Here is a 20,090-nt window from a genome sequence, read left to right on the forward strand (position 1 = left end):
CAGAAGGAACTCTGTCATTTTCAACATAAAATAATTTGCTCTTAGTAAAAAATAAATGACACAGAAAGAGAAAAATATCAATATCGAAAGAAAATTTTAGAGAAAGATTTTAATAGTCACAAGATTAGTACAATGGGAATTTACGCTGTCACCGTGATCTAAAGCACCATGTGTTTCATATGTGACACAATTATTCAAGCTGGGGACCAAATGACAAATAACGAAGCTAGATATATGAGGGAGTAAACAATACAAAAAAAGAAAAAAATCGAGCAGAGAGAATGTGGAAGAGTTAGCCAAAATTTAGTCATGGGAGAGGCCCTGGAGTCACGCTGCTCCAGATTTAAGCGATGCCACGTTTCCTATATTTTATTATCAATGATAATTCTACTTCTTTGTTGTCATTGAATGCTTTTCATCCTTCCCTAAGTTGATAAATAAGGCCAATACCATTTTAGTGTTCCTCTAAATTACTGATAAATGGCATGAGAGAACATCTAAGTCATACTTTAGGAGCCAAGAAGAATAGTGAATCCCAAACACTTCAGAGTTCTGGGACAAATGTTAGAAATTCTACTACACCCAGATTTTATACTGCAAAAAAAGACGGGGGCCTTTAATGACAAAATTCTCCAAACTCTGTAAGAAGGTCATTGAATTCTCCCTTCTTAGTTGATAATGTTCTCTTCTACTCTGGATCAGCCATGTAGCAGCAGGGTGAAATTGTGAGATTTTGATCTTAGTCCAGATGTATAATTGTGGTAAAAGTTTGAGCTGATATGTAACTAGCCTTTTTTTTTTTTTTTTTGTATTTCTATAACCCCATGCAGGTGAAACATTCCGATATATACAAGTGATCCCAGATTATGATCCATTTTATTTTTTATTTATTTTTTAAAATTTAATTAATCAATTAATTAATTATTTTTAAATAATTTTTTTACGGTGACATTGGTTAATGAAATCCAAAATGTTTCAGCTGTACATTTTAACAGTAAGGCATATATATATTTACACTGTGTGTTCGCCTCCCATAGTTAGATTTCTATCTGTCACCACATATTTGATCCCCTTTACCCCATCTACCTCCCCCTCCCCCAACCCCCTACCCTCTAGTAACCACTAGTCTATTGTCTGTGTTCATGAGTCTCTGTTTGTTTGTCCTGTTCATTTGTTGCTCTTAGATTTATATCCCACATTTAAGTGATATCATGTGATTTTCAACTTTTTCTGTCTGGCTTATTTCGCTTAGCATGATTATCTCGAGGTCCATCCATGTTCCTCTTATGCACAGATCCCACGCTCAGACATGCTGGTGAGCAGTTTGGGTGTTTTTTGTTGTTGTTGAGCTTTAGATGTTCTGCTTATTGTTGTTTCAAGGGGAGAGATCTGGAGACGTCTCTTACTCTGCCATGTTTCTCTAAACCTCTTGATTTCGATCCCTTTTATATGATCCTAGGGTCCCCAAATACCATCACTACTGAAATGGAGATCTTGGCACTAGTACCAAAACAAATAAAGCCAATGTAGATTCTACTACAGTAGAGTATTAAAATTTAGGGAGAAATATTGAAAAAGATTTGCTATCTAGAAATGCTCTAGAGGAGAGCAATCAGTTGTATCATGCTTCTCAAGTGATCAATGAACACTAAAAAATTGCTTCTAATAATCATTCATTCAACAAATACTTATTGAGTGCTTACTCTTGTCCATCTACAGTAGTAATAGTAAAAACAGTGTACCATCTTTCTTCTATAAAGCTTTTGCTACAGACCAACTGTTAAAATAGCATGGACACTAAATTGCCTTTTTCTAGTCATCATCGTCATCTATGCTCTCTTATTTGGTATGCCCAGTTGCACACTAATTCAAGATCATCTGTTAAGATTAAGATTTCATTCTTCACCATAGCACATAGTTTTTCTAGATGCAAAGCTAATTGCCTGATATAAATTGATAGGACACAAGATTTTCTTTTGAGTCATCTACCCAATCAACTTAGTCCTGATTGCTATACTTGGGAATGAGGTGTGACAAACCTTGGATTTAGGTTATCCTATTTGGCTTTTGGGGGTGGAGGGGAAATGATGAGCAGGCAGAACTCCGACCCCCTACTAACTTCAATCAGAACAGTTAAAAAGCAAGAGGGTTTTAGTCCATTTCTCCCCTGTTTGCTTCTTAGAGGTATTATTATTCTCCAGGTTAATCTGTCTCAGGAAAAAGAGAGTTGGCTTTCTAAAAAATATCACTTCCGTATCCTATGACACTAATCTCAAAAAAGTGAAAAGTGTGGTTAACATCCACAGAATATTTAAAATATATATGTGGTTGATTCCCAGGAAATTTCATTGTTACTTTTACAATATACCCACTGTTTCTTCTTTCTATTACCAAAGCCCACAAAACTTCCTTAGTTCCTCAAGAACTGCTTTGTTGTGAGGACACAATGAAAACACAGACTTTCACATGGATACTTGATTTAATGATGCAACAGTTGTTATAACTGATGCTCAGAGGGCAGGTAGCCTGAGTTAAGATCCCATTCTGGCATTCTCAAGCATTAGTATGACAGGGGGCAAATGACTGGACTCCTTCCCTCTGCCCCGACATCCTCACCTGCAAAGCATGAATTTTTACAGTATTTATTATAGGTAGGTGGTTGTGCTTTTGGTGGGCTAAATGCGTGTGAAGCATTTAGCACAGTGCCTAGCCTGGTTAAGTGTTCATGAAATAGAAACTATTATTGCCACAATATGTAGATGCATAAATGCTAAAATGTCTTCCTAAGAAAGCTGATTTATAGCAATGATAATGTGGACATTTACATTGCTTTCTCTGGCCATCTTGCTATTCTCTATCTGTGAGGCAGTCCATAGAGAAGACTCCCTGCCTGTTGTCTAGGGGTCAAGTAGCCTCTTGGCAGTATGTTCTGTACTGATAAACACTGACTTAATATGGGCTGTAACCACAAGGTACAAAATAGGAAAAAAGAGAACGGAACCACTACAGTGACCACCTTTCCTGGACAGAGACCTCAGAATATTGACCATTGTAAACCTACCTCTTATATTACTGTTTGAAAGGATCTTGATAAATAATTAAATCCACTGTCGCATTTCACAAGTGGGAAACTGAGGTTCCTATGTTAGAGAGAGAACCAAGGATTAAATTTAGATCACTCTTTTACTTTATATCATATAATCTTTTATTATGAACACTTTCAAAAATCACAGATGTAGAAAGACTAGAATAATGAGTTCTATATATTCATCTTCCAGCTTCAATAATTGTCAACCCATTGCCTCCCTTGAAAAATCAGTTTATCATCTGAATCTGGTGTCATATATACTTCTTCATAGAGTTATTTAGAACCAATATCGAACAGAGTGCATATCCCAGGCAAAGAAATGTAGGACTAAAAAGAGAAAGACATTGCATGAGAAACAAAGGCAGACTGTCAACAAATGCCTGAACTGTAGAAAATTTGCTCAAGTTTTTTCTTTTTATAACAGTCTGTAAAACACAGATTGTTCCTAAAGGACACTGTTCCTTTAAAGTACTTTCTGATCCCACCCAGATCTTGCACCCTGGCTAAATGCCTGACCACTCTTTTAACCTAGTCTAGAAAACATGAATAAAAGATTGCAAAAGATCCAAAGCAAAGACAATTTTTGTTTCACACAGAGCAGAACAATATCAGATAGTCAACTCCATCCCCAACAATGGTCTTTGCTGTTGGTGTTTGCTTTACCAGTCTTTAATTCCTGCTTGCCAAACTTTATAAGGTAAGATGTAACTGTTTTGTTTTAATCACTTGAAATAAGATAGGACTAGTGAGGAAACATGGAAGACTAAATGATTTACATACTATGTGAGAAAAGCTTATAAAAAATTGTATACTCTGCTATTACTTTAAATTAATTAGAAAAATATGAATAATTATTAAAATGTAGAAATTTAAAATTTATTTTAAAGTTATTTTTAAATTGATTTTTAACTTATAGTCTACTGCATACTATTACAATGATGCTGATATCCTTTAGGACATCATTTTCTTAATTCGGAATAAGTTTTTATAATTCAGTATTAATTATAGTATACTTTAAAACTTGGCTAGTTTGGCAATTTGAATTAAGTATTTATTCATCATTTTATCTTCAGATAGAAACAAATGAGATGCAAATATTGTGAATAAAATTGGTAAACCTTGCTGTAAGATAATTTTATTAATGAGAACTCATAAAACAGAAAGTCTTTGGAGTTATTGATCCTGATATTTACCCAAAATAAAATTTAAGCAAAAAAAAAAAAAAAAAGGAAAATTATGACATTTAATAAAAGATAATCATTGTTTCTGTATTTATAAAATTAAACCAGTAGTAAAAGTAGAGGTTTATATTTATTTCATTTAACTAATGGCATTGCCTCCCTGAAACCTATTTTACTTGTTATGTGATGTCTAAATGAGAGAAAGGTGGAAATTATTAAAATACAGGCAAAGTAAAACATGGCAAAAGTGATTAGAAATAGATGGGCCCTTTAAATGCCAAACTAATGAAAAAGAGATTTCAGGAAGGTAGTAAAACTATAAAACTAGAGGAAGAAAAGTAGAAAGTTATAAGGGTGTCCTCTGGTGAATATCAGAAAACAGAAAGGAATACTAAACTTTGGTTTGGGAGACTTAGATAAAAAATGTCAGAGCAAATAATAATAAAATGTAAGATATTCTGATTACTGCTAATGAATAAGTTATGTTAGTGAATATTGTATATACAAGGATTCGGGTAAGAATTCATGATTATATGCCAAGAAACTACACGAATAGGTGCTTAGTTTTGGAGAAAGATAAGTATTTAAACCCAGCATTTCCAAAATCCAAAATGAGACCTACACATGAGAAGAAAGTGGTTTTCTCCTCATGATCCTGCATAGTTATCACCGTATTTCAGTTTTGGAAGAGTCATCTTGATCATGTAGCCTGTAAAATCTCTCATTTTCAATGAAATTAAATTTTCAATCTCTTATTCATAGAACTTCAAAGAAGTTACTTCTAGTATAGGCTCAACAAAAGGGAAAGTCATATGTAATATCAGGGACATGGTGTTATTCCTTCCTCCTCTCTGAAAATGCAATAGCAGCTGTGTTTTGTAACATCGCCTTATTCACACAATCTTCAGAATTAAACTTGAACATGTTTTGTATTCTCCTCGGTGTTAGCAAGGGGATTACATCCAGAGGAACCTGAATGTCCTCCATATATTCTATTTCCTTAGCACAATTCTTATTTTTTCTTTTAACACACAGCTGTTTTCACATCTTAGCATACCTGGTCTGAAGAGCAGCTGACAAAATTGGTCAATTGTACTTGCACTTGCTAGCAGAGATGCTTGGCTATACTGATACAAAGTCAGCTTAACAAACTTTCAACTAGATGATGCTATTTGAGGAGCAGACTGTGGCGTGGAGCCATCCATTGGTTCATCTCCAACCCAACAGCTTTGCTTCCCTTTGGGGTTTCTCCATCTGGCATGTATGAAAGAAAGCAGTCACCCATCTCATTCCTCGCTGCTTTTGCATATATTTCCACTCTCTACTCAGAGCCTGGAAAAATCATGCCCATGATTTCCCTGTTCTCATTCCCTAAAGGCAAGATGCCAAACAACAACAACAACAACAACAACAACAACAACAACAACAACAACAAACGTAATCCTGTTTCTAGAACTTCTGAAGTTATAGTTTAAGCAAGCAAGCATTTCCAAACCATGCAGAACATTGGTTCAATTCTTGTTCCGATTCTCAGGTATGCTTGAGCTAGCCACACATTAATCTTTTCTTACCGAGGAAGCTGTGAATTTAAAAGTCATTTGGTATATAGCTGGGCATATTGAATGATGAAGATGGCTGAAGATTTGATACAGGATTGGAATTTTCTTTGTTAATCTACCCAGAAAAACATTTTCACAGGGCTATTTAGAAACTATGCTTCCTGATTTCAAATCCTATTTCTGTCCATTAGTTCTTCTAGCTAACACAAGAACAGTACTGCTTAGCAAATCTATGATTTTTGCTTTCATATAATTTTTTAATGTAATGACTATAATAATCAGTTTATTCTACAAATTAATCATTCTTGAACATATATGCTCCAGAGAAGCAATTGGGTCTTTATATAAACATGTATTTCCAACAAATACATTTGCACCCTTACATCCAGATATAGACCTACTCCACCATCTTGACTGGAAGCTCCCTTCTCATATTCTTTTGATTCATTGGCTATGCAGTTGTGGTCCAGTTGGCAATTCTGGCGGAGGCAGTTTTCAAAATAAAAATAGACTATTTAGATGTAATTCTTTGATTTATAGAAATATTCGCCAATAAATGTTTTATTGTAGTGCCATGATTTGTTTGGATTAGAAACTTTTAAAATCTCAATGTGGATATTTTTCTATAAATATGAATGAAAACTCTTTTCTTCAGCAACATGCCAGTTTTAAATTCTGCTGCCTTGAAATTAAAAATAGCAAACGCTATATTTTATTAAAGTATTTGTAACTGATTTTTCTATTAAAGGTACTACAGGCAGATGATTTTTCACCATCTACCATAATGTGGAACAGACATTTTGTCTTTTATCTCCTGCTTTTGCCAGCTTTTATGAGTCAAACAATATATGGACAAAGAAAGAAAGGATCAAAGTCCAATTTACTTGCAAGAAAAAATGATCTTCAGGGTAAAAAATATTTTGTTTTTGTTTTTAATGATTAGTTTTTGCCTGTTAAAGCACTATGATGAATTTTTCCAAATAGCATTTGATGTTAATAGCAAACCATACGTGTATGGATATATGTTTCATTCTACTTTGATATGATTATGCTAATAATATACATTATCTATTTACAGAGCATACTTATAGAAATATCAGTTTTTAGAGCATTTGCACATTTAGTACCTCATTTAAGCTTCACAGTAACTTTATCAAATAGGCATAACAGAGATTGCCACATTCATATTATAGACGAAGAAATTGAGACCCAGAGAGGTTAAGTGGCACACTCAAGGCAAAAAGCAAATTAACTAGTAAAATACAGACTTAAGATTCAATACTAAATTCTCTGCTTTTAAGTTTCTTTCTCCCTTATTGTTACTATGATGTAATGTGTATAGTCATTTTCTCCCTTCCTTTCAAAAAGTTAAAAAAAAAAACAAAAACAAAAACACAAAACACCAAAACAAGATAGGGTCTTACCAATATGACACAAACCTAATAAATAGGTAGAGTGTCATTTACTTCAAGACAATTTTGCCCAATGTTTGTTGAATTTTTAAACTATGATGCACTCTTTTCCTCTCATTTTAAGCAGATTTTACTTTGGGAAGATGCTCAGAGTATATGGTATTTTGTTTAGTATTGCTTTGGTTTGCATAATTTTACAAGAGGAAAAGAACTTATAGACTTGGAAAGAGGTTTAGTTCTTTACACCTTCAGCCCTGTCTATAAGGTGCCTCTCTTTTTCACTTCTCTCTTCTCTCAGAAACAAACAATACACAATATATCACCTCAAGGCTTTTCTTATACAAAATTGTTTCATGAGTAGAGACAAGTATTTTGCCTAACCAATTTGTTCTATTTCAGACTCTACTTGCTTCATAGATTTTGTCTTCATTGTGGACAGCTCTGAAAGCTCTAAAATTGTTCTCTTCGATAAACAGAAAGATTTTGTGGCTAACTTGAGTGACAAGGTTTTCCAATTGACCCCGATTCACGCCTTGAAATATGACATCAAACTGGCAGCCCTTCAGTTTAGCAGTTCTGTCCAAATCAATCCACCTTTCTCTTCTTGGAAGGATCTACAGACTTTTAAACAGAGGGTCAAGTCTATGAATTTCATCGGGCAAGGTACTTTCTCTTATTATGCCATCTCCAATGCCACGAGGCTACTTAAGAGAGAAGGGCGTAAAGACAGTGTGAAAGTGGCTTTGCTGATGACTGATGGCATTGACCATCCAAAGAACCCAGATGTTCAAAGTATTTCTGAAGATGCCAGAACTTCAGGAATATTATTTATCACCATTGGACTTTCTACTGTAGTCAATGAAGCCAAACTTCGTTTGATATCTGGGGATTCATCCAGTGAACCCATTCTACTGTTGAGTGATCCAGCCCTTGTAGATAAAATTCAGGATCGCCTGGTAGGTATCATTATAATATTGATATCTTGGTTACGAATTCTGTGAGGATAGATACTAGGTCCAAAAGGTTAAAGAAAAACAATCTCCCTTGGAAATGTAAAGAAGAATCTTTCCGAAGTCTCCCTCCACTTCCTTGATCATTTACATTAGATAAACTGAGAAAGTACCAGGCTTATTCTCTAGAAGTGCAGTCCTAACTTTATTGCTAGCCAATGCTGAGGACATGGGAAGAATTAATGTCCGATAATACAACTCAAACTTCTGTTTACACATCCTGGGATCATTGAAACTGCTGACTTGTATTCAATTGGTGGTCAACTTGTGGTCTGCTAAGTTGGTCTTTTCCCATTCCACACGTGCAGAAATACTGTTTGACTTCGTCTCACTTATTGCCATATTATACTCAAGCAAAGTTCATAGACTTCCAATTTTTTAAAAATGATCTCCTTGTTTCTTAGGTGTTAACAAGGGCATTCGATGTAAAATAACCTCCGACATGCAGTTTCTCCCATCAGATCAATGAGTCCCACTTGACTGGTCCGATTAACTGTATCAATGCTTTTCTTTCTTGGCTTCTTCGCTGTGTGTGAGTGCCTTTCCTCACTGCTTGGGAAAACAGAAGGCAAAGCAATCAAAACGAAACCCCTTTTCACAATATTTCTCAAAAAGAGAACTAGAGAAAAAGTGTTTGATTTATTAAGTGGTAAAACTGATTTTTTAAAAAAGTAATATTGATTTTCTTCGATTTCTTGAGAAAAGGGCAAGACAAATCTGTCCTTTAGGAACTGAACATTCCATATTGTTGTTTTCTAATTGTTGGGAAAAACCTCAGGCTCCATTTCAGTGTTGTTTTGCCCCTTCTCCCTTTCCTCAATCTTTTCCCCAACATTACTCTTATTATTTTTTTTTTACTCAGTTGTTTTCAGCATGAAACACTGAGTTTTTCTTATCTAAATAATAGTTATCATTTCTTAAGTGCTCTCTCTATTATGCATTGTTCTGAACACTTTATATATATTTTATTTTATTAGATGTTTATGACAAGGTTGTGATGTAGGTACTGTTATAATCATTATTCCATAGTTGAAAATTTAAGGCAAGGCAAAGACCCCAAAGTCAGCATGCTTAATCCTGTAAAGTCATGCTGAAAAGGCAAATGGTAGCTTGTGGCGAATGCTCACTCTGAGCATCTCTTTTGCATGAAAGGGAACCATGCAGTGTGCCTGGCTAACTGCCTAGCTCTGCCTAAGGAATCTTCACCATTGAACTTAAAACAGAAGTTTCCAGCATGTGCAGGAGAGAACCCTGGGGTTGTGACTATAACTTTCCTATTACTGACTGTAGAAGATATAAGACAGGCAGCTCCTTGTTTGGCCAGATGTGTAAGCTCAGAAGGTTCATACTCCTGGACACACCCTCACCAAGAGCTCCTGCCCAACTGAGAACACAGGCTTTTGGCAGTAGACTCGAAGCAAGACTGTTTTGTTTGTTTCTGGGGAAACCAAAAAATGACCAAGTGTCCCATTGCTTCTGCTCTTCCTTAGCATCCTGTAATTTCAGCTTGTTTGTTCAGATGGAAGGTCTGTGAATAGCCACTTCTTAGAAGGAGATGCAGCTTACCAAACACTTCCAGAATCCAAAGGGCTTATTAGGGTCTTCAAAGAAAGATATGCCAGTGTTTCAAATTGCTACTGTCTAGGAGGCAAAACTTGACTTTTCATCAGACCTTTGGTAAAATTCCTCATCTAATCTATTTCTATTACATCATTAGTTTAATTTTTTAATTTTTTTATTTTGAAATAATTTTGTACTTGACATTAAAAAATAAGTTAATTAGGTATAATTTTATTCCTTTTTATGACAGAATAGACTTTAGTTGAATTCATGGACATGAGTATGCACCATGAATAGATTTTGCAGGAGCCAAGACAAATCAAGGAATCATTGCACATTCTTTGGCATCTCTAGTGGGAAGTATCATGAAAGAACCCCATGAAAGAACATCTAGCTCTATCCACGTGGCCCCTGCTGTCTACTCTTAAATAATTGTCCCTCCTTGCTGCTTCCTTTGTCCTATTGTCCACAATAGTCTATGACTTTTTTCCTCATAAACTTTGACATATAGACAACATTCCATCAATGAGTCAGTCCTTTGCATTCCTCTCTTCAAAATTATCCAGAAAACCCACCTATTCTAAGAAAATATCTTGTTGTTCCTCTCAATCTAGGAATATCCATCCCACGCAGCTTGCTGTGTGCCGTTTTCTGTCACTAGGGCTTATAGACTATAAGTGCCCTTAGGGATGGAGCTTTGTTCATTGTATGAAACAATCTTATCTATTGTGCAGTTTTGGATCCATTTTTTGTTTCCATAGAAATACAAATTTCAACAAAAACAAAATCAAATAAAGTCCAAAAATAATTAGTTGTGTTATGGTTTTAATCCTCATGGCATGTATTTTTAAAGAGAAATATGGCAAAGCAGAAATTGAATTTTCAAAGGAAGAGCTAAAAAAGTGTAAAATTACACATCAGACAGAATAGCAGCTAAATTCATGAGTTTAAAATTGATAAGGATATTGCTTATTATAAAAAGATTGTATAGTGACAATTTTGAATTTTTCTTTGTGTCTTTAGTTGTTCTCAAAAATTACAGTTTGACTTGTATTATTAGTTGTTTTATTGTCTCTCTTGAATTCCTTTCAAATTTCTTTTCTCTCTCTCCCTCCCAGAGGAAACCAAGCTTCTGGCATGTGTTTTAAATATTTTCATAATTTGGATCATATTGCTGTTTTACTCAATATTTTTGGAAATTTTTCTATGTTGAAACATGTAGATCTAATACATTTACTTTAGCTGCTAAATAGTTTTTCATTTGTTAATCCATTCCATTATCGATGGATATTTTAATCATTTCCAGTGTTCACTATTAAAAATAATGAATGCTGAAATGTACAAGAATTTCCCTAGGGTATGTCTGGAAGGGTTGTCAGCATACCAGGTAGAGAGACAAGGACTTTTCCTGGGCAGCCTAAAGATAAAGCATGCACATCTTTAATTTTCTAGGTACAGCCAAATATTCTGGAGAAGGGTAATGCCATTTTACACTGAGACTGTCAGTATATCCGAGTTCCCATTTCTCCACACGACCTGGTATTTCTTAAAGATACAAGTATCTCATCTGCTTTCAGCCTGGATTTACACTGGCTCTTAACTTAAAAGGGGTGAAAAGGGGTGAAGGAAGGGGGAAAAGAGGACCACAGGTGAAATCTTAAATTTTGTACATAGGGTCTATGAACAGAGTTTTACAGCTCCCAAGACTACGTGGTCAAATGTTCTCGTTTTATATACATGGAAAATGACCTGGAAGGATTATATGACTTGCCCAAAGCAACATGAGTAGTTAATGGTGGAAAGAGAATGAAAACTCTGGATGACACTTAATTCCCAGCCTAATTTTCCCTCCCATTAAATTGAGCTACTTAAAGCATTTTGTTACATCTTCCCTCTATGTTATTAGTTTGTATGGAAATAAAGATAAAGTAAAAACAAACCTAAAGAGACATGAAGTCCTCCATAAAGGTACAATTTGACTTAACTTCCTGCTTACATCCTTCATTTTTAATATCTTGCAACAAATATTCTAGTGCTCTTTATTTTCATTTTCTATTTTGTCATATGTAAGTTACCCCTTCGGATTCAGTCATGAGGTAGTAATTTGACACATAATGTCTACTATAAGAAACCAATAATTCTATCTATAAACATAGGTTAATTTTTTTCCAGCGTCTGACTTCAGCACATTTGTTAAATAATACCCAGTGAACTGTAGTAAGGTAGCGAGGCCTAGGTGTTGGACAGAAACCAGATTGTGAATTTCTCTAAAATTAGGAATTTAAAGTGGTTTGAAAAATATTCTGGTCTACAGCCATGCCACCCTGAACAAGCACGACCCGTCTGATCTCAGAAGCTAAGCAGGGGCAGGCCTGGTTAGTACTTGGATGGGAGACCACCTAGAAAGACCAGGTGCTGTAGGCATAAAAAAAAATAAAAAATAATGGATTGTAAGCTGACAAGATCCTTGCAGTCTGTGAAGTCAATCACGGGTTGCCTCACCTAAAAGAAAAATATTCTGGCTAATTCATTTCTGTGTGAATAAGAATGAAGTAGCACTGAACTTGGTCAGGTGGCTCAATCCAAGCTTGTGACCTTGGACAAGTCACAGCACTGAGGACTTAAGTTTCCTTATTCTAAAATGAGAGGTTTGAGCCGATTACTTCTAAGGTTCATTACTATTCATGAAGTTATGACACTAAAATTAATATTTTAATGCCCTCAAACGAATGAAGAGAAAAATACACAATTATGTATTCTGCCTAAGTCTTCGTAAGTAAAAGTAAGACATTTCTCATTCTAATTAAGTTTGTAGCAAAATTATGAAGATTATAGAGCTGATAAAAGAAATAAAAGATAAGCATAGAATGCAAAAGAATAAAGTTCCTAGAAAACAGAATAACTTTTAATGTTGCGCCCTTCATGTCTATTACTACATGGTTCAGAGTATTTCTTCGTTGGCCGGTAGGCTTTATTGCTTTTACAAGGTTAAAAAGGCTGAATTGCTATTCTTCTTGAAAATTGCATATCCCATAGGGAATAATTAAATCTAATAAGAAGTTGAAAGCAGAACCATGAATTGAGTTAATGTTTCATTCTTTTTTCCCTCCTAGGATACCTTATTTGAAAAGAAGGTAAGTAGCACGTGCCTTGATTACTATGAATTACTCCAAAAGCTAGTGTTATCAAATTAGCATAATTCACATTAGAGGATAAGATGTTACTAAATAAAAATGCCTAACTATTTTTAAAAAGAGCCACTTTATTTCTAGGCAGCCATCTAATTTCTTTTAGGCTACCATATCTACTGCAGGTTGGAGAAAATTTAATGTGATTTCAACGACTGATTTTAGAAATTAATGATAACTAAATGGCATAACTTCTGCTTACTTTAATATGACTTCTTTTATTCTCAACATGTCTCTAACACCAGCTCCTGGGGGTGGGGTCCTCCACTTTGGGAGGTGTGCCTACTGTTAACCAGGGTTAGGCAGAGTACTTCTGGCTAAAAGACAGAGCTCAGAGTTGCCCCTTACTGCTGCCTGCTGATAGACTTTAAGCTTATTCTTCCTGATGGTTGATTGCAACCAGATCAAGTGGCAAAGGAAGCTGGCCAATATGGGTTGGGTTGGACCATACTTAGTACAACAGATGACCACCAGCTTGCTGAAGACTCCTGTACTGAACATGCATTTCTTTGCACGAAGAATTTGGAACATCTGAACTTAGTTGGATAAATTGTTTATTTAACATCAGAAAATTTACAAGTAGTATTGTGTCAAATAATAGGAGACAACCAAACCTTGTAGAGCACAACATTTCACTGACTTATACATGGTCAGATACACCATTATTTTATGTGGCATTAAGACAGGAAAAAACTCTGCTGATTAAACTATGATACAGTGCCTTCTTATCAATTACAATTTTTCATTTCATATTTATGTAAAGAGTCCTCTTAGATTTACTTGGATATAGATTTTTCAAATCTCATATCGCTTTTGTACATACATATAAAAGGAAATACAAACAAACTAAATTGGTTATTTCTAAACTTTCTTCACAGAGTCTAAATAAATTCTCTGAAGCACTTTTTTGTCTGAGTCATTGATGTACTTGTTTTTCTATAAAATACCGGCCTCTGTGCCATCAAAAGCACTGGGGCTACGGCATTTCCTAAGAGTGTTCCAGGAGTGTCCCTGGAGATTTCTTCCATTTCATTCTATAAGTTTTGGAGTACATGTACAGAAAATAGTACATGTACTATTTTCACTCTGATTTCAGACATTAAAATAAGGAAAATGTACATCTTAGAGTTGATAAAATATGTTATAATTCAAATTTGTTGAGTAAAGGAGTATTTGATATTTGTGTATTATTGCACTTTGATACACCTTTAGCAACTAGATGTCATATATATATATATATACACACATATGTATATATATATGATGTGAGGTATATTTAATATTTAATATATAAATATGGCAATATTTAATAATATTTTATTAGCTGGCTCTCACTAGATCTGAGTTTTCCTAGAAGAATTTAATAGAGAGAGTAAAATCTCCATAAATTTACAAGGTAAAATTTCTTCAAGGAAGTATTCCATTCAGTACAGTACTGAATAAAATTTGAAATGCTGTCTTTCACTATGTGTTAATATTGTATTTCATTATTGATTCAGTGTGAACGCAAGATTTGTGAATGTGAGAAGGGAGATCCAGGTGATCCAGGGCCTCCTGTGAGTATATTTCTCCTTTGAACTTACGGTCAACTCAGGAAGTCCTAGCAATGACTGCTCTACTCACACTTGAAAATTTGAAAACTCCAGAGCTATTTTGTGTCCTTGAAAAGCAGTTGTACGCAAATAGCAGCAAAAAAGGAAATGCTCTTTCTTTTATTCCTTAAGGGGAATACATTCTGTCCTTAGAGATAAGCCTGGGATTTCACTGACCTGAACCAAGGGCAAACTTGGTTTAAAAGGATGAAGTTGTTCCCACAAAGGATTTTTCAGCAGCACTTCTTAAGTGACAATTGGGGCCGGAATTTCTCAATGTTGATCCTCAGTGCTTTAGGCAAAGCTTCATTCACTGCACCTAGAAATAAGTGACACAGACCTCTCCTGACGGTAACTGTGTCTTTACATGTATCCAAGAACAATGCCATGTGGCCTTGCGCAGAGGAATCTCTGGCTGAGAAGCCTTGGAAATTAGAGTGAATCCTGTGACATGAAATAACCAAAGGTAAATGGCAGGATTTACTGTGATGATTCAATACTTAATAAAATAATCCAAAAACGAGTGTTTTCTTTATAGGCTGGCCTAAGTCTGGTAGGTGCCATGTCTGTACTGGAGAGGCATATGAAATGACATCATGATGCCGAATCTTTCTCTAACACCAGATCATCAGGAAGCATCCATGCTGCTCATTCAGTATTCTATTTATGCATGTGATTCCAAACCTTAGTGCTCAGAAGCCCAGTAGAGATATTTCACAAAAATGTATGTATAAAAATTTTAAACTAAAGCTTGTGTTTGATTGGTGGGGAGGGAAATATATACTGTGAACTTCTTAGACTATGGCATATTTTACCTGAGACTTAAGTCCAAAGCCTATATTTTTTCCAATCTTCCTATCAATCAAAGCATTAGAAAATGCGGATGCGTGTTAGTCTTTTTTTCTTCAAAATATAAAGTTAGATACATTACATGATAGTGTGGCAGCCCGTAGAAGCTGACTTTAGCCAAAGCAAAGGTTTAAACTTCCCTTCCTATAAAGTCTTCGTTTATACTTATTATACCAAGGAATTACTGATGGAAGGCTTATTTGTGGCATTCAATTATGTTTTAGAATGAATAGTAAGAAAACTTGCAATCGCTGAGCTAATTTGACAAGTTTAGTCAATCAATACTGTTAGAGGAGATTGTACCATGTTTTAATAAAGATAGCCATAGAACTATGTTATTTAAAATTTATTGGATGCCCCCAAACCAAGTTTTCAGACAAGTGAGCTTTTTGATGGCTTGAGAATAGGAAAATAAAGTACCTTTCTGGAATAGGATTTAAACTCTCTTCGTCTGTCTTTTGAGTTTGTCCCTTGGATATCAAGGAAAGAGAGACTATCTTCTGTTGAGCAAATCTAGACAATCTGCCTATTGAAGGCAGTGCAGCCATCCTGGTGTGTAGTAAAGGAGATAATAGAGTTGACTCTCTGCTTGGTAGGTAAAGATTATTGTACAATCTCCACTCATTCTATGGGATGAAACTGATCAGAAATTATTTTAAGATATAGTAAACTAATAGAATAGCTGCTTGATATAATCTTTTTTCCCTTCGCTTTCAGGGTACCCATGGAAACCCAGGTATCAAAGGTGAGCGAGGACCGAAAGGAAACTCGGTAAATGAATAAACAGCCTCCCTATAAACTAGTGTATCTTATTTTAGATATGTTTAAAGAATAAAAAATTAAGAAAACAAAGAGCATTGAGTATATGTCAATGCCAAAAACTTGATGATTTCTTTGAAGAATATAGGATATTCACTTCCTACATTATCTATCTGATTTGTGTTAGCTTGTATTTACAAATTCTGAGTAGGATATGATTGATCATTTTAGTCTAATCTTTTGGAAACCTTGGGACTCAATAAATACAAACTTGTAATTAAATAATGGTGTCCTAAATTAATTAGCACAATGTTTCATGAATTATTAAGACATATTCCATATTAGATTGACATACGCACTTATGTTTTTTTACTGATCCACTGCTTGGATAGCTAACCAACGAAAGTAATAGACAAAACACCAGATTGTCTCTCACTCCCAGACCATCTTCAAGCATTTCCCTAATTCTTTTCTTTGTGTACCCATGAAAAAAATTCTAGATTAATTTTTTTAAATTATGTGTTCAGATTGATGTTGGGATGATGGTTTTCCAAGCTCAAGATTGACTGGAGGAATCACGGGACAGATTAGAAGATATAGCTATTGGAAAATTTGAGGCAAAATTTTGTATAATAAAAAATAATTATAATAAAGAGGAAAACATATAGGGAAATGTTAGCATCAAATACAATGAACATTGGGTTTATTTCTATAGTACATAAAGACTTAATAGAATAGATGAGAAAATATCAAGCCGCTAATGGTCAAAGGATGCAAACAATTTTAAAGAGAGGAAATAAAACTAGTAAATAAAGAAATAGAACAAACATTTAATTTCACGAGAAAATAAATAAAATTTAAATAGAGACAATGAGGTAGCATTTTATACTAATTATTTACATTGTAGTAGAAACTTTGGAGTCTAGAGTAATTGGGTTGTTTTGGTGGGGGCAAGGGAGCAAAATTTTAGTTTTCATAGTTTGCTTTTTTTCTGTATTTCAAATTCAAAAAATTTTATAATAGTTAACAGCAATATTAAAATAGTAATAATTAGTGATAGCTATGTGGTGAAATAGTTTGCTCTTCATTGTAAAAGTAACTTGGCATAAACATTTTGGAAAGCAATTAGGCACTACATAAGAGGCATTCAAATATTTAAAATTTTAACCTAATAATTCATTTCTGAGAATATATTTAGGGAGATAATGAAAAATATAATAAGTTAGATGCATAAAAGTATTTTTGCTAATTGCCCACTTATCAAAGACTGGGAATTTAAAGTTCCTTGGATGGCTTTACCACACACACAAACACACACATACACATACTCCCATACTCATTCACCTTATATGAGTCCAAATTAATGCCACCATGTCTTCTTTTTGTTTTATTAAATACCTGTTATAAATCTATGTTCGCATTTCATTTATTTGGCTTGTAATTTTGTGCCACATAATATATTTTCCTAAGTTTTGCTGAAATCAAGCAATCACTCTTGAGAACATTCTGGAAAACATTCCAAAGCCCCTTGGAGAAAAGCCAGAGTAGCTGGCTCCCAGTGAGTACAATGCTATATGTGAGAACAACGGCCCTGTTGTTAAACTGGGATGCAAGACTCAGCCTAAGCTGTGAATACGTACCTGGATCCTGCAGCCTCTACATCTGGCTTTACTCCAAAGGGCAAAGGCTATCTGAGCTGCTATTTTCTTCCCTAGATTGCATGGTGAAAATGCCAACCGGAAAGGCCAAGGATTTTTTTCCCCTTTGGATTAATTTATTAATCTGGGAATTCTGAATAATATATTTTATTGAGCAATCAGACTCTCTGCAGGGCTGTGGAGTTCTGAGGTTTTTTTTTTATTTGTTACAGGGTGATGCTCAAAAAGGGGAACCTGGAGAAAGAGGCCCAGGGGTATGTATACAACTGGAATGCTTTCCTAAGAAAGTAATCTCAGGATGCCAAGATTCTATAATTGATCATTTCTACCCCTGAAGTGCAAGTGCAAAAATGATTTATATCTCTGTGTGCTTGTGATGATTCACACAGGCAATCAGACAGATAGAAACTTAGAAGTGGAAATGTGAGGAGAAAATTACCTGCTCAATGGGAGAGATGCTGGGACAAATAGTCAACCACATGACATTCCCTGATGCCGAATTTGAGCCTGGTGAAAGGCTCAAATGAGAAAAATATTTTATTTCGCTTCTTGCGTTTTTTTTCCAATAAGGAATAAATTAAAATTCTGGGAGCATAAAATTACATAATCTAAATTATGTTTTTGTGAATCCAATTCTACAGACCAAAAAAAATCATTCTAGTTGATTTATTATCCCTAAAATTAGATGCTATCTGAGGTTTTCTGAGAAATAATTACAGAAAATTTTTTCATTTGCATTTCAAAATGCAAAACTTGTATTTTTCTGGGAAATTGCAGGAATGCAGTAAATAGGAGAGAAGTGTACGGTGAATAAAAGAAGGCCGTGTTACACTTCTCCTCTCGGTTTGTCCCTTAGATGAAAACCTAGGATTCAGACTCAGAGGTTTATAAAACTGTTCTCTTGGTGTTTTTAATTGACTTCATAAAACAATCTGATAGAAAGGTTGATAATTTCAATGGAAATTCATTCAGAAATTTATGTTATTCATTCAGGAAACATTGCTTGGGTATCTTCTACATATGAAGCATACTATTATGTGAAAATAATATTAAGACAAAAACAAAGCACTTATATTTTTGAAAAGTTTATTATCATATAGGAGAGATACTTAAAATAGCTACAATATGAATCAGAATGTCAAAATATTATAAAAATTGCACGTACAAAGTAATACAGACATTTAGAGATTAGAGCTGTCAGGTAGGTTTTACGGGATGACCATTGAAGAGTTTAGGATTATGATAGGAAAGGACAAAATAGGAAGGTGGAAGGGGACAAGCCTTCCAGATGGAGAGTTCCCTGAGCAGCAACATGAAGAAAGGCGATGTGTTGAGGAGTGGCGAGACTGCATGCCTGAAGAGGCGTATTGTCAGACATGGCTTGAAGGTCAGGGTGGGTACTTTATACCAGCTATAAGGTCTGGGCTTTACTAGGTCATGAGCACCTCCTCCCTGCCCTAAGATTTTAGATGTGGCATATGATCCAAGAGCTGTGTATTTGGAAGATTAATCTGATATGGCTCTAAAAGAGAAATTGAGGCAGGAAGAAGCAAAAGGAAGGAGCACTTAGATGGTTCATTGCTACAGCCTAGATGAGAAATAACAAGGACACGGGCTGGAGCTGCTCTGGCCAATATGAAAACCACTAGCCATATATGCTCACTGAGCAGCTAAAACATGGCTAGCTTGCATTGAGGTGTGCTGTAGAAATAAAATATACACCAAATTTTGATGTCTTATTAACAAAAAAAGATGTAAACTATCTCATTGGTAAATTTTCATATTGATTACATGCTAAAATGACAGTATTTTGACCTATTGAGATAAATAAATTATTAAAGATTTTATATGTTCATAGTTGCTTTTTAATATGGCTATTAGGGAATTTAAAATTACATATGTGGCTCACATTTGAGACTCATGTTGTATTGAACAGAATTGGCTATGGTCATGACAAAATAGAAAGGAAGAGACACTGTGAAATGATAAAATGTGGTGACTGCCTCTAACTCATATATTCAGCAAATACTTAATGAGCACTTTCTCTGCATTGGTCCCTATGTTAAGTGCTGGGAATATAGGAGTGAGCAAGACAGATAGGCTCTGTTTCATAAAATGTTCTAGCCAGGAGGCAATAGATAGACAAACAAATGAATAAGAATTTCAGTCAATGATAAGCATTACGAAAATACAAAACAAGGTCACGAGGGTATTTTAAACAGAAACAGCAGTAG

General features: G+C 34.8%; 1 protein-coding gene and 1 pseudogene across 1 annotated transcript in view; both read left to right on the top strand.

The window, feature by feature from the left end:
• The first annotated feature begins 6,612 nt into the window (after positions 1-6,612).
• The window catches only part of COL28A1 (collagen type XXVIII alpha 1 chain), a 135,393-nt gene continuing 121,915 nt past the window's right edge, over positions 6,613-20,090 (top strand). The window contains exons 1-6 of the mRNA XM_011364633.2: positions 6,613-6,736; positions 7,640-8,196; positions 12,924-12,944; positions 14,498-14,554; positions 16,157-16,210; positions 18,069-18,110. Coding sequence (XP_011362935.1) covers positions 6,613-6,736; positions 7,640-8,196; positions 12,924-12,944; positions 14,498-14,554; positions 16,157-16,210; positions 18,069-18,110 — 855 coding nt within the window. The remainder of the gene's footprint in view (positions 6,737-7,639; positions 8,197-12,923; positions 12,945-14,497; positions 14,555-16,156; positions 16,211-18,068; positions 18,111-20,090) is intronic.
• On the top strand, positions 12,117-12,234 carry LOC111743161 (annotated as a pseudogene).

This window comes from Pteropus vampyrus, unplaced genomic scaffold, assembly GCF_000151845.1.
Source record: "Pteropus vampyrus isolate Shadow unplaced genomic scaffold, Pvam_2.0 Scaffold4, whole genome shotgun sequence".
In the NCBI taxonomy this organism is placed as follows: Eukaryota; Metazoa; Chordata; class Mammalia; order Chiroptera; family Pteropodidae; genus Pteropus; species Pteropus vampyrus.